Below are 13,426 nucleotides of genomic sequence, written 5' to 3'. Positions count from 1 at the left end.
GAATTTACTGTAACATGCAGACACAGTGGGGAAAGGATCAAATCAGGACACATTCATTTCTGTTCTACTGGCCATTTTGAAAGAGACAGTGAATAGAAGCTGGTCCATGTATCAGATTTCACTGAGAAACACTGACTTTCCACATTTCAGCAGAACCAAGGAGGAATTTCCAAATTTTATTTCAGTTCATACATCTAATGAAAGGGAGCGGTATGCAACAGGGAAAAACAGTGTACAGCTTTACCGAGCAGATTCCTATCATAAACTTATCTATACTTTTAACCAAATCAGAAAACAGAGAAGGATGCAGAATAGATTATATAAAAGCCCCACATTGTTTCAGCCCCACAATTTTAATATGAAACAAACACTTCACTACACCATACTTCCTTATGCATTTCTTAAACAGGCAAACTTTTTTCCCATGGGACATGCATGTAGCAGAATGAAAGTATTGCTCTAAGAAGGAAACAAAAGCAGGGAACAAAAGTGAAAACTGGACTCATGCATTGCCGTCAACAGCCAGATACATCAGGAACTCAGATGAAATTTGGTAAATGTTACAGAAAATACCTGAATTAGCAAGGGAGAAGAGAATCTCACAGATGATCCGTGGCCTGATAATGCTGAGGACAAGAATCTCAACCACAAACATAGAAGTAAATAAAGACACTGGTGTTCTTTTTAATAAATAAAACGAACCTTATGGAAGAATTCTCTGAAAACTAATCATCTGAGTTCTAATTATATCTTATTTCAACCTAATGTTTTCGTTAACAACAAGGTAATAGCCCTTGTATTTCTCCATTCATTTTGCAAATATGGGTGTCTAAACTCCATCAGGGAGATGGAGGATTACTACACTGTTAAACTGTAGGATAGTTATGATTACAGGTAACTACGTCATAGACCTTTGATTTAGCATCATATTCCAAAGTTAACAGCAGAAGGGCTCACAAAGTATGGCTTGCAACTCTGTATGTATTTAATTTGCATTTTGTAACACTTAGGTAGGATTGGAGCCACTGAGTGAAGAAAAAAAATAAACTGAGAAATGTGAGAAATTTTCACTGAAAATTTTATCAGCCTGTTTACAGCATTCTGTGGAAGCTGTTTCCACCCCACTTTTTTCCAAATTACTCAGCCAGCTGCCCTCTGTGACTTTCCCTGCTTGCATTGGTTTTGGTCAGAAGGTCAGGAGGGTCACCTGCTTCAGGAACCACTCTAGTGATGCTGCTCTGCAGTCCTGGGAGAAGAGGCAACATGTTTGTGTAAGATTAGTAATTATGGAAAACTCACTGTTCTTTCCAAAAGCCAGAATAAGACTGAGCAGACTAGGTTTTGTATTTGTTTACAGGAGCAGATCATAATCCATGTAAGCGGATCTGTCTGACACAACATAAAACTCCCAATGAAGTTAACAGGAACTTTTTGTTCTAAATGAGTAAAAGACCCATCCCAAAGGACCAAACAGGGTCAAGGCAGGCCTCTGGGTGACACAGAAATGTCTCTGGATCATTGCTGGTTGCAGAAACAGAAAGCATCAGAGAAAGCTCAGCTAGAGGGAGTAATTTCCAGCCCTACATTTAATTTACAAGTGGAAAAACTGAGGTGAATTAGGATGAGAAGGGGATGAACTGTGGAAAGCCAAAGGCACATTCAGTGGATGCAAACCCTGAACAGAGCTTCGCCTAGCTAAGAGGTTTTCTGCTGGCTACCCACAGCCATCTGGCTGTCTGAGGTTACATGTTCTTTTCAAATCCCTTTTATAACCTCTACTTAAGAATTTCTAAGTGTATTTCTTATGAAACTTATTCATACTGGCCTCAGACCAAGTATGTGAAGCCTTAAAGTCCTTCCTTTATACTTCCAAATAGTTCTACATTTACCATAGAAATATACTAAATAGACTCATTAAGGAAAGGAAAAGTTTCCACAAAAAATTAACCTCATGCAATTCTTTCATAACTTTGGTACCTTAGAGGAGTGAATCTCAACATTTAACATCAGCATTGATCTGGTCTGATTACGTACCACGCACACAATGCAGTCTACAAAATTCACGTTTATTCTGCAACATATAGTCTCAACATTATCCACTCTCTTCACAGTAAGATTAGCTGACGTATTTTTCACATTTTGCACCTATCTTACCACAATCAAGGACCTTCCAACAGTCCTGACGCGTATAATATAAAAATACTCCTTATATAAAGCTATATACATACAAAGGCACAGAAAGGTTACCATCAAACTTACCATCACTTGAAGAAAGTGAGTCATTTGCACAGACCAGCGCCAAAGTAAACAGCAGATGCCGAAGATCCATAACTCTAATTCTGTAATAATAAAGGACAACAAGAGACTTTATTTATAAACTAACATTATTACAGGTACATGACACAAACTATTATCTATTTTTATTGAACTTCTGATTAAATTTAAACTAGAAGCATATTTAGTTTACGGTTTATTGCCTCATATAGTCACATAATCATTCTGCTGCCTGGGACAGATAGCATGTAGTATTTTTATACGAAGACTAGCTCATGGGTCTCTAGTTCATTTAATACATAGGAAAAAAATCAGTATTGTCAATTTCTAGCTTGCTTCCAGGAAGTAACCAAAGTAACCACACTCCCCTCCAAAGCAGCCTTTGGGGAGTGGATCCCGATGACTAGCCTAGGTTAAATGTCAAAGTAGGAAAGAAAAACCTCTCTCTTAGAGAACAAACACATGATGATTGCCTTTCCAGCTTGCATACCCCTGAAGCTGTGCTCGTCTTTGCAGGACATGTACAATGCTTTCTGAGTCTAGAACTACATGCAGTAAAAACTGGACGAGTGAGCAGAGAACAAATGCTGCAGCAGCTGTAGGCAACAAGTAACCCAGGCTAATTCTCTGGTCTGTTCCTCCTGGCTTCCCACAGAGCTGCAAGCACGTGCCTCGGTGCCCTGCTCTGCTGCGCTGCGCTTAGGCATCTGCCACGGGAGATGTCTGGTGCTGAAAATCTGTCAGTGTTTCACTGCTGAGAAGGCACCTTCAGGCATGTCCACGCAGCACACCACACAGACAGTCCTCAACCCAACAAGCCTTTGCAACCTCCCCAGAAAGCACGTTCCTCCTTCTCCCTAATTTATCTGTGCCACACAGAGATCACAACCAAACCTCCCTAATTTATCTGTGCCACAACCTCATCACAACCTGCAACCCTGTGTGAGGGATGCTATGTTGCTTGTGCTGTTATCACCAGCATCTGGAGACAATGGGGAAGGGCAGGACCTGGGATACATGCTAGGCTAGCACTTTTATACATGACCATAAAGGGGTACAGCAAACCTTGATTCTACACTGAAGTGCTTTCAGCTGGACATTTTCTGTCTCCATCTGACAGAATATATCAGCAGTGTCCAAGCCACCGAACCTACTACAGAGCAACAATCTCTTAAGTGGGTGCTACCGATTAACATGACCAATGCTGGCAAATCTGGCTATTGAAACAGTCCTACTTGAGCGAGCAAAAGAATTTACGTTTCTTGTGAATTTTGTGAATAAATTCACAAAAAAGTGTGAATTTAGTCAGCAACTGTAAAACACAAGCAGGCTGAATATGGAAAACTATGTTAACATCGAACTTAAAAGATATTTCCCTCTTCTTAATTTTCTCACCAAGAAAACAGATTGACTCGCTTCAAAAAAAAACCACACAATTATTACAAACTCCAGTTTCCTCATTCATGCAGTTTAGAATAAAACTTGAAAATCTGAAGATATTTCTCACATCCTCATTAACACAACTGCTCAGTAATTCTCCAGTTTCATGCCCAGCACAGGGAGGATGTATCCGGACCACCCTGCGGAGCCTAACCCAGGATGCTTCCCACTGGAGAGGGGCTGCTGCAGGGCTGCCCGGTTGCAGCTCTCGCCCTGTGCGAGCAGACGTGGCTCTGCCCGAAGCAGCAGCCTGTCCTCCTGTGGGCAGGGAGGAAGGGAGCTGTATGGCAGGGCTGGATGTGTGCTTGTGAAGGATTAGGGCTGGTGTGGGAGCCTGCGGAGCAGCGAAAGGCTGCAGCTGCTGGAGAGCAGCACAGGGCTGGGAAGAAGTTTACAAAGCAACTACAGGGCAGTGATCCTGTTTGTAGAGAGGAGCTACACTGGCACAGCTTGAGGTTCATCCCAGAACAGCAATGTTTTCAGCTTGCTCAATTGTTCCCCCAACTCTGTCTGTACTTATGTTTAGAGGATTCTTATTGTTTCTTATTAATAAATCTTCTACAGAAATGCTTCACTGTACTTGCCAGTTCCCCTCCTCTTAGACAGCTCGTGCCCTGTCAGACATCCCCCACCCCTTACAGCCTCTCCACTTTCTCCCTAAAGTTTTGTTCTCTCTTTCACAGCCCTGAGCACGTCACTCTATTTACAACCCTGCTCTGCCCTCCGCGCTGTAACACCCAGACATCCCATGCTTGCCTCTGATCACACCTGCCTGCTCTCTCCTGTCCACCAACCTCTGCTCATTTTGCTCTTCTCCAAACTTTCCTACCTCTTCCTGCTTAATGACAGGACATGAAAAAAAATAACACAACCCTCCTGGGAGTTCTCCACGCAAAACGATCAGCACAGTCGGTCATTCACAGCACATCTGTGAGCAGAGGTTGTTACAACCACACCGCGCCGAGCAGCACCGTGCTGAGAACGGGATCATCTCCCAGGCGCAGCCACCACAGGCAGGGCTGTCCCCTTCGTGTGCTGGGACAAGGACTTATCTGAGCTTCCTGCAAGGAGGACTGGTTTGACAGATAGAGCACTAACCCAGGAGTCTGGAAATGTATCCCAGAGGTCAACTATCACGTTAAACCTCAGTAAGGCCTTGCTGCTGCAGATAAAAACAATCCTGCTCCAGCACTGCTCTTCCTCGTGTGCTAGCGGTCTTGTTTACATACCTGCTGCAGCGAACGCCATCAGGAAATTGTTCCAGTTAAAATCAATGCATAAACATTTATTTTAACAACTAATTGTAATAAATTGTAACAGAAAAAGCCAACAGGTGTAGTCTGAACATACCCAGTACAGACAAGACTGACGTCAAACATGGTGGCTGCTCTCATGTGAAAATACAGAAGGGTCACACTCCCCACTTTGTACAACAGGACCTGGAAAAGGCAAACTGTGCTTCTTCCCTTGGAGCTCAAACCCAGAGCTCGTGGGACAGGGCTCGTGCTCAAGGTTCCCCCACCCCCCACCCCCAGGCAGAAGGAGCTCTGCATGCTGTGTGAAGCACCAGGGTCTGTGTCGCCTCTCTGCACCCAGCACGTCTACAAAGAGCTCCCACAGCTGTAGGCTCGTGGGAGAAAATCTGCAGCACAACAGGAGCTGCCCCACCACGATACTGATTTTGGCGGTACAGAATAAAATTTCAGACAGAAGACTCCTCTGGAGCACCATCTGCTTCACCATTAGACGACCACCTTGCACAAGGTTCTCACATGTGTGGTTTGCAACAGCCTGCTCTTGTTCCTCTATAACACTTGTGCAAGCTCACAAGAACAGCATTGTTCAGAGGCTGCAGTGTTAACCTAGTGAGAGACAGCTTTTCTCCTCTGATCTGCTTTAGGATAAACCTGACCTTTCACAATCTAGTAATCTCTGCCTCCTTGCATCTGTATGAAAGACAAATACCACTAATAAAGTCCCTGTTATCGAGCAGAACAAGACATTTCAGTGTCTTTAATACCTGCTATTCTAAAGAATAATAGTCTACGTCTTGCCCAACTCCTGCAGTTCGTAAGAACGAAGAGAGCTAAAACCAGAAAAATAATTACAACAGCTGACTGTCCTCAAGGCAGCTGAAACTTGACCACAGGAACATTTGGCTAGAGGTCAGCTCAGGCTAATTGCTTCAGTGGAGAAAGGGAGCCAGGAGTTATAAAAGGATAGAAAAATTCCTGGCCCTTTTCTATAGCAGTGTTGGAGTAAGGTCAATCACAAGTGAATTTAAACACATCTCTCCAGTGGGACGTGAACAGAGTCAGCACAGACAGGGGAAACCAGGCTAAGAAAACCCATGAAAAAATAAATTGTTTAGTTATAGCCTACTGAGTGGTTTGCATCTACTCTGGACAAACAACTATGTTGACACTCGGAGCAAATCATAAAGAGTTTTGCTTATAAACAAAACTGTTGTTTGAAGCGAGATCTTTACATTTAGATGGGTCCTGAACCTGAAAGGACCTGAAGGAAAGAGAAGGATATTACACTTCATTAAATTATGCCTAAGAAGGAATTCTTGCTTTTGCCATCTCCATTAACTCACTGGACTCCAAGTACTCCAAACATGGGATTTTTTTTTTCCCCTGTAACCTCCTTCAGTTTCACTTTGCTTGCCAAATAACACATGTGCAACTATTCCAGAACCAAAGGTGGCTTCTCTGCTGCAAACTGAACAACATTACTGAGTGAAGGACTAATCCGAGAAGATGTAATATTTTTTTTCTTTATATTTCTACCTTTCATCATTCCATCAATCACAAACAGGCAAGGACACAAGAGCTTGCAGCGCATGCAAACACACATAAATACAGCCATCATCAAGTAGGAATGAGGGCTGAGGAGAAGGGCATGCAAGTCCAGCCTCTCAAGCTCTGCACCACTCTAAAGCACGTTTAATCAAATACAAAATATGTATGTACATACCCTTGCAGAATTTTTTGGGGGAAGAACCTTTCTTTTTTTGCAGCGTGTACATTCCTTACAAGCTATCTCATGGCAAGATCAGTTACACAAAGAGAAAATCTTTCTGTGCTTGCATAACGTATTTCACACAGGTTTGGCTCAATATGCATAGCTGAAATCACTTTGCCTGCTTACCCTCATTTCACTAAATGCCAACAGGACAGAGTCATTCTGCAGATGAAATGAGTTATAGCCTTTCAAATCAGCACAATCTAAAGCTGCCACAGACCTAAAGACTTCTTTGCTTGCTTGCTGATATTACAGCTTGATTGAGTCATCAGCAGCACTTGGATGAATGCCTGTTTTTATAGAGTCCTTGTCAGTGCTATATACTCGTCCATGTTAACAAACAGAAATAACGAACCGTCTCTGCTGGGATGAACAACACACCGTTCACCCAGCGTGTGTGGTAAGCCAGGATATGAAAAGGACATGGAATAACACCACAGAAACAGAAATTATGAACTGCAGATAATAATAATTAAAAAATCCCATAAGGGGTGCATTTCTAAGGAAATAAACAGAAGGCTGGGAAAGAATGAGGGACTGGAACACGGCTACAATTACTATGCATGGCTTCATGCAAATTTGATGAATATTAAGAGGTGAATCTCCTTAAAAAAGTAAAAGAATGGAAAAGATTTGGAATGGAAAAGATAATTGTGTTATTAATTAGAGCTCTACGTAAGTCAAATCATTTATAAGATTTTGAAGTATTCAAGTTGGAAGTGGAATCTATGAAAAAACTGCTCACATTTCCAAAATCCTTTTTTTTTTTTTTTTTCACCTAAACAAACTTCGTTTTGGAATACAGACTATATGAGAACTCCATTTCAAGACCACATTTGATATATTTCAACAAGTCCTGATTTAATTTAATTATATCTCTATTGTAATGGACAACTTCAATACTTTGATCAGAGCTGATTTCTTTTTCTCATGGACACATGTGTCAGATAATTACTCTGATTTAAACCAAATTTAAACTGGTAACAGGCCAAATGATAATCAATTCTTACATGTTGTTAAGGAGACCTTCAGTGAATCTGCAGTTTTGCCATTGTGCTGGGATTGCACTGAAAGCTCTTTTAGGTTAAAGCAGCTCTAAAGGGATACTCTAAGAACCAGGCTACGAAGTCCCAGGATGGCTGTGGTATATGGCATATCAATTCTTTATTTACAACACAGCCTGTTATGCTTTGACAACAGTAACCTGATGGACCAGGTACATACAGGGAGGATATTAACGTGAAGCCCAGTAGGTCACCTCCTTTGGAAGACATCTGCTAAAAGAGAACCAATACAATTAAGTTTCTGTCTACCACACATAAAGAAACTTTTCAATTTGGACAAGTCTAAGCTGCTTTGTTTGCTTTTCATCCCCCAAAAGAAAACAAAGCAGCAAAGTAGATGCATATCAGCTGAATGAAATGACATTTAGCTGCTCTCATGCTGATGTGAATTCTTGAGTTGATATCTAGCTTTACACGCTCTTGTATCACTAAGAAAGAGCACCCCAGCCTGTGTATGAGGGTGGTAGTTTTTTCAGGCTATATAAACACTCTCCTCCACAACAGCAGTAATTTTCCTGTGGCTTTGTTTTTTTATTATTATTTATTAAGATAGCAGACAACCAAAACACATAATTCAGTTTTTTTTTTTTCTTTTTTTAAAATATATATGTTTGTACAATTGCAAAAGGAAGTAAAAGATTTTTTCTGAGCAAAAAGTATATTGTTTGTTTAAAGAAATGTATCACATCAACTTAATGTCAAATATTGTAACAAGAAAGGAAAAGAAATGTCTGAATCTGCATCTAGAACCAACCTCCTAGAAATCTGTGCTAAAAAATTGCTTCTTCTGAAAGAAAAACATTTGACTAAGGTAATTATTCTCAATTTACATAAAGAAATTAAATGATATTCCCAGTGCTGTAAAACAATTTTGTGCTAGTGTACAAAAAAGAGTAGCTTTTCAGTGTCAGCTATGAGCTTTTCAGATATCAGTAAAGTTTAAATCCCAGCAGGGCGCAGTAGTCTAGACCCAATCCAGCAAAGCAGTTATAGACATCTGATTTTAAGCAGGTAAATTTATATATTTAACACAAGAACATGGCTAAGTGATTTCCCTAACAAAACCAGAGCTCTTAGAACCTTGCAGAAATTATGAAGACTGTGAACATGGGAATGATGCTGGCAAGCAACCCATGTGGCATTACTGGGAGTTTGGGTTGGAATTGACAGGATTATTTACATGCTTAATATTAAAGCACCTTCTTATATGTGCTACTGATTGTCACCATACAGCAGGCCAATTACACTGTTCTAGCCTGTATTTTCTTGCAAGCCCTCTTCTGCATGCTAGTATTTGCATTAAACGATAAGCGTAGTAGCTAACATTTGGGCAATTACAGCCAGTTACTAAATCCAGCTTCAGCACACTTGTTAGAAATACATATCTCATCTCTTGCACTTTTCTGTATCAGGATCAACTGATCATGGACAGAGATGGGTGCTGCAAGAGAAGCTGATATACACAATGCAGCTCCTGCTGACCTCAGGTGAAATGGGGTTTGGTTATAGCCAAGCAAGCATCCTCAGTTTGTGTTAATCATCTTGAACCCAAACTTGCCTTTCAGATGTCAAAGAGTAATTTCAGGACATCTGGGAGCAACGAGTTCAATTTTAATTGTATTTATACAAAAATGTTTCTCATCCAAGGAAAACATTTTCAAAAAGTTGTAAAATTTAAGTTAAAGACTTTGGTATTTATCCTAGACTAATGGAACTACTTAACAGTTCATTACTATGGGACAAATGAATTACATGGTTCAGTTGCATGCTAAATTATTCATGTACTGCTAATCAGATTAAAGACTACATAACAAAGCCTGTAAGGCATTAAGGAAGTCTTTGATTTAAATACTGGATTAAATGGAAGCTGGTAAAAGACAGACAAAGGACATGAACAGGATTTCTGTGTGACCACTCATGATGCAAAAGTACTCACATATTCACATTGGTCATCTGCTGAAAGGAGCAGGAGAACTTTCACACCTCACACACTGCCAACAACTTTCTCTACAAATCAGTGGTGAACATGTAAAGATTAATAAACTCGACTGAAGGCATAGCTATAAGCAGTGCATTTAAACTGATGCAGCTTTGTGTGTCCTGAAGTTCGTATCAGTTTAAAGTATAGTTTATATTGATTTAATTTACATTTACTTTAACTATGGTTTAAGCTGACGTTGAGTTAGAAAATCAATTTGCATCTTTTCAACAAAACTATTATCCAGAACAATATAAAGTAAAATTCTCTGTTTAAGAAGTTTTCTTGTAATGAGAACCACCATGACTGCAACTGCTTTCCATGTCTAATGTCTAAGATCATACCAATACCGTTGCGCGACCCTATTCTTCACAGGTGTGGTGCTTCAGGGGCACACAAATCTGAACACATAACCTGTGTGTATTCACCAAAAAGCAGCTTACTGCATTGAACACACACACACACACATACACACAGAACACTTTGCATAGCCGTATAGAAAATCTTGAGCTAGATCCTTAATTCTTAATTGTCTATGTCAACGCATAGTTATGAGAGACTAAATGATACCAGCATGGGGAAAAGACTATTTTGTATTTTTACATGCAGCATTGTCAAACAGATTTTAATTAGGTAAGTAATACTGGTGAATAAAAGCTGATTGCTGTCCAAACCTTTTATAAAGTTTTAAAAAGCCAATTAAATTCTCCCTCCAATTCCAGTGGTAAGATCTGGAAATTATAAAATCTGACTGTAAAGTTTAAAGTATGCTTTGATGAAGCATCTCACATACCAAAACAGACCATGTCCACCACCAATGGTTTACAAACACATCCGTTTTTATTTACAACCAAACATACATCCAAACAGGATGTCTAGAACTTTTATAACAAATCAAACACTTCTGATACACATTTTTATGTACAGCTATCAAAGACACCTTTTAAACCAAGAGCTTAGGATGTATGCTGTTAAATCACTGTATACTTAATTGGAGATTTTTCCAAGATTAGTGCATCCAGTATTTCAAAACAAAGAGTGAAATCAGCTCATTTCATTACCTGAATTTACTCAAGTCAGTGTACAGTATGTACTGGGTCCTCTAATCTTCTAAGAACTTCAACCAACTTTTATTCTAGATCGTATTTTCAATTTTATCACTGGCATTATTTGAGGCATTTTCATTAGCACAGGACATGAAATAATTCCTTATAAGGAACAGAAGAGTTTGTATGTGTGTGTATGTGGTTTTGTGTCTACGTGTGCACTTGCATACACTGAATATACACATATACACAGACATGCGTTTTGCTCAGCTGAAATTTGAAAATGTTTTTTCAGCTGATTACTTGCCACCTCATGAAGAGGGGAGGTTCCACTGCAGGAAGAAGGTGAGTGGAAGACAAAAAGACTGGATGAGAAAGAAGTATGGGAAGCCTTGAAGAAAATCTTTTGTCCCCCTCCTTTGGAGAAGTCAGAGGATATGTGACCAGGGACCAGCACAGGTTGGAGAGTGAGTTTGGGATGACAGTATTATTAAGAAAGTGGAGACAAGTGGATTGCAGAGGCAGGGAGCGTGTCAGCATGACATTTAAGGGCAATAAACTGAACAGCCATGCCTGATAATCTCTATTTAGCAACCCACTTAACAGTCACTGGTTTAGTGAATGGAATTCATTCAGTTAATCTTCTAAGTGGCAACCTGCAGCTAGCACAGTGCTACATGGAAGGCGAATACGACAGAAGTGGATGATGGCAGCTTGCAACTAAAAATTCACATTTGAAAGTGAAAGAGCTCAGTCAGAGCCAATGCCCAACATTTTCTCTAAGAAAACGCAACTAATAAAAAATTTAAGGCATGTCTGCAAATAAGCAATAGAAATAGGGATACCAATTTTAAAGCTAATTTACTGTATCTGTTTGCAAAGAGATCTTTCAGTGCTTTCAGACAGTATTCTCCATACACGGTCTACAGTGGGGGTCAGGGTCATGATGCGTCTATAGACAGGGAAATGGAGACACTGGGAGAAGTGGCTTGCCTGCATCTACACCACAGTCCTGCAGCAGAGTAAGGCATGGACTGCAGCCGTGTGCAATGATTTACCTGCCAGAGTGCATTGAAGAGTGCAGTAGATGTAAAACTCCCCCTCCGTGTTTACCACTTCTCAAATGTCAGAGATTAATAGTCAGCTCTGCACTGTAACCTTTGTTTTTGGACATCACAGATAAAAGAGATGAACTCTGCACTCATCAGCTAAAAAGGGATACTCTGCAAGGCAAGCTGGCTGGCACATGAGAGCATGTCTGTTTCCACTGACGTGAAGACTCCCTACCTCCCCTGCAGAAAGACCAACACGGTACAAATTGTCATTAAGAAAGTGAAACTTAACTGGAGCAGATACAACTTTTTTTTTAATTATTTTTTCTTAAGGAAAACAGAGAAGAGTATTCACCTTTCTGCATTCCAGTTATTGTTATTTTACACAGGACCAGAAAGAAATAGGTGTTCACAGACAGGCTTTGGAAGATACCTGCCTCGAGGGGCTACTGAGAGCCAGATCCTTCATCCGGAACTACCAGAACTACTGCTCATGCTCATACCTATTTCATGAGGGCTATCCACAAAAATAAATCCCACACCAAGCTAGATCTCTGGACTCACGTTACACACTTAGTACAATAAAAATGAGCAGACTACGGGTGAGGACATTGCACTGTATCCACAGAGAGCTTTGTACAATCCTACTGGGCACCCTCCTGGTCTAAGATGGCAATTAACTCATCTGAAGTCTGAACAGCAGCCATGCCTCTGTAGCCACTGCCATGCTGAAACAGGCAGTGAGGGTGCATTCACATGAGATGGTCAACAGAAGTCCAAGCAACTGGGCCTCCCTTTTAATCAGTGTATCAAGAACCACCCTACTCAACTGCTGGCCCTGCAGACTAAGCTGCAGCTTTTAGTCTCACCAGCATGATCATGTGTGGAAACCTCCTGCACGGAAGGGAAAGAGTTTGACGGTCCCTTTTGTGGTTCTTGATATCACAGAGAACTTAATTATGAGCAATAAAAGGCTTCCATTTTAGAAACACCTTACCATGTAAGTTCATAGATCCTTTCTGTTTGTTTAGAAATCATTAAAGATAGCATCTGCTCCCAAAGTACGTATGACACTTAGCAATCACACCTGAATCACATGGAAGCAACAGCAATCACAACGAGCATTATGAGTCTGACTGACTGCTCATAGGTACTACTACACACTACAGCGTGGCCTTAGGTAAGTCACATTTCCATAGATTATCATTTTGCCAACATTACTAATACTGAAGAATACTGCAGTAGATGGAGCTTCAAGTTTTGAATTGCCATGATGTATAAATTAGTGCTGATTTTTCGTTCACTTACTGCACACAAGTTTCTCTTCAGCAACCAGAACTGCTAACAGGTGACTAGACTTATCCTATAAAGAATAATGACTCAGTATAGTTCATTCAAATAAGATATTTTCCTGCTGCTGCTTTCACAGATTGTATAAGCGATAGCCTGCAAAGATTTTGGAGAGCTTATCAACTGTATTCTCAGCCAGCTCTGAATATAAATTGGTACTGGGTGCTTTAACCACATGTTGAAGTCCCAAGCCCC

The 13,426-nt window shown here is 40.5% G+C and overlaps 1 protein-coding gene across 6 annotated transcripts in view; it reads right to left on the bottom strand.

Annotated features, from left to right (window-relative positions):
* The window catches only part of GHR (growth hormone receptor), a 137,938-nt gene that overhangs the window by 68,895 nt on the left and 55,617 nt on the right, over positions 1-13,426 (bottom strand). For all 6 annotated transcript variants that reach the window (XM_082783429.1, XM_082783428.1, XM_082783433.1 and 3 more), the window contains one exon: positions 2,260-2,339. In XM_082783429.1, the coding sequence (XP_082639555.1) occupies positions 2,260-2,329 (70 nt within the window). In that variant the 5' untranslated portion in view covers positions 2,330-2,339. The remainder of the gene's footprint in view (positions 1-2,259; positions 2,340-13,426) is intronic.

The sequence above is a fragment of the Aythya marila genome (assembly GCF_965140915.1).
Source record: "Aythya marila genome assembly, chromosome: Z".
NCBI classification, from domain to species: domain Eukaryota; kingdom Metazoa; phylum Chordata; class Aves; order Anseriformes; family Anatidae; genus Aythya; species Aythya marila.
Note: the sequence above shows the minus strand (reverse complement) of the source record. Positions and strands in the feature narration are given on the sequence as shown.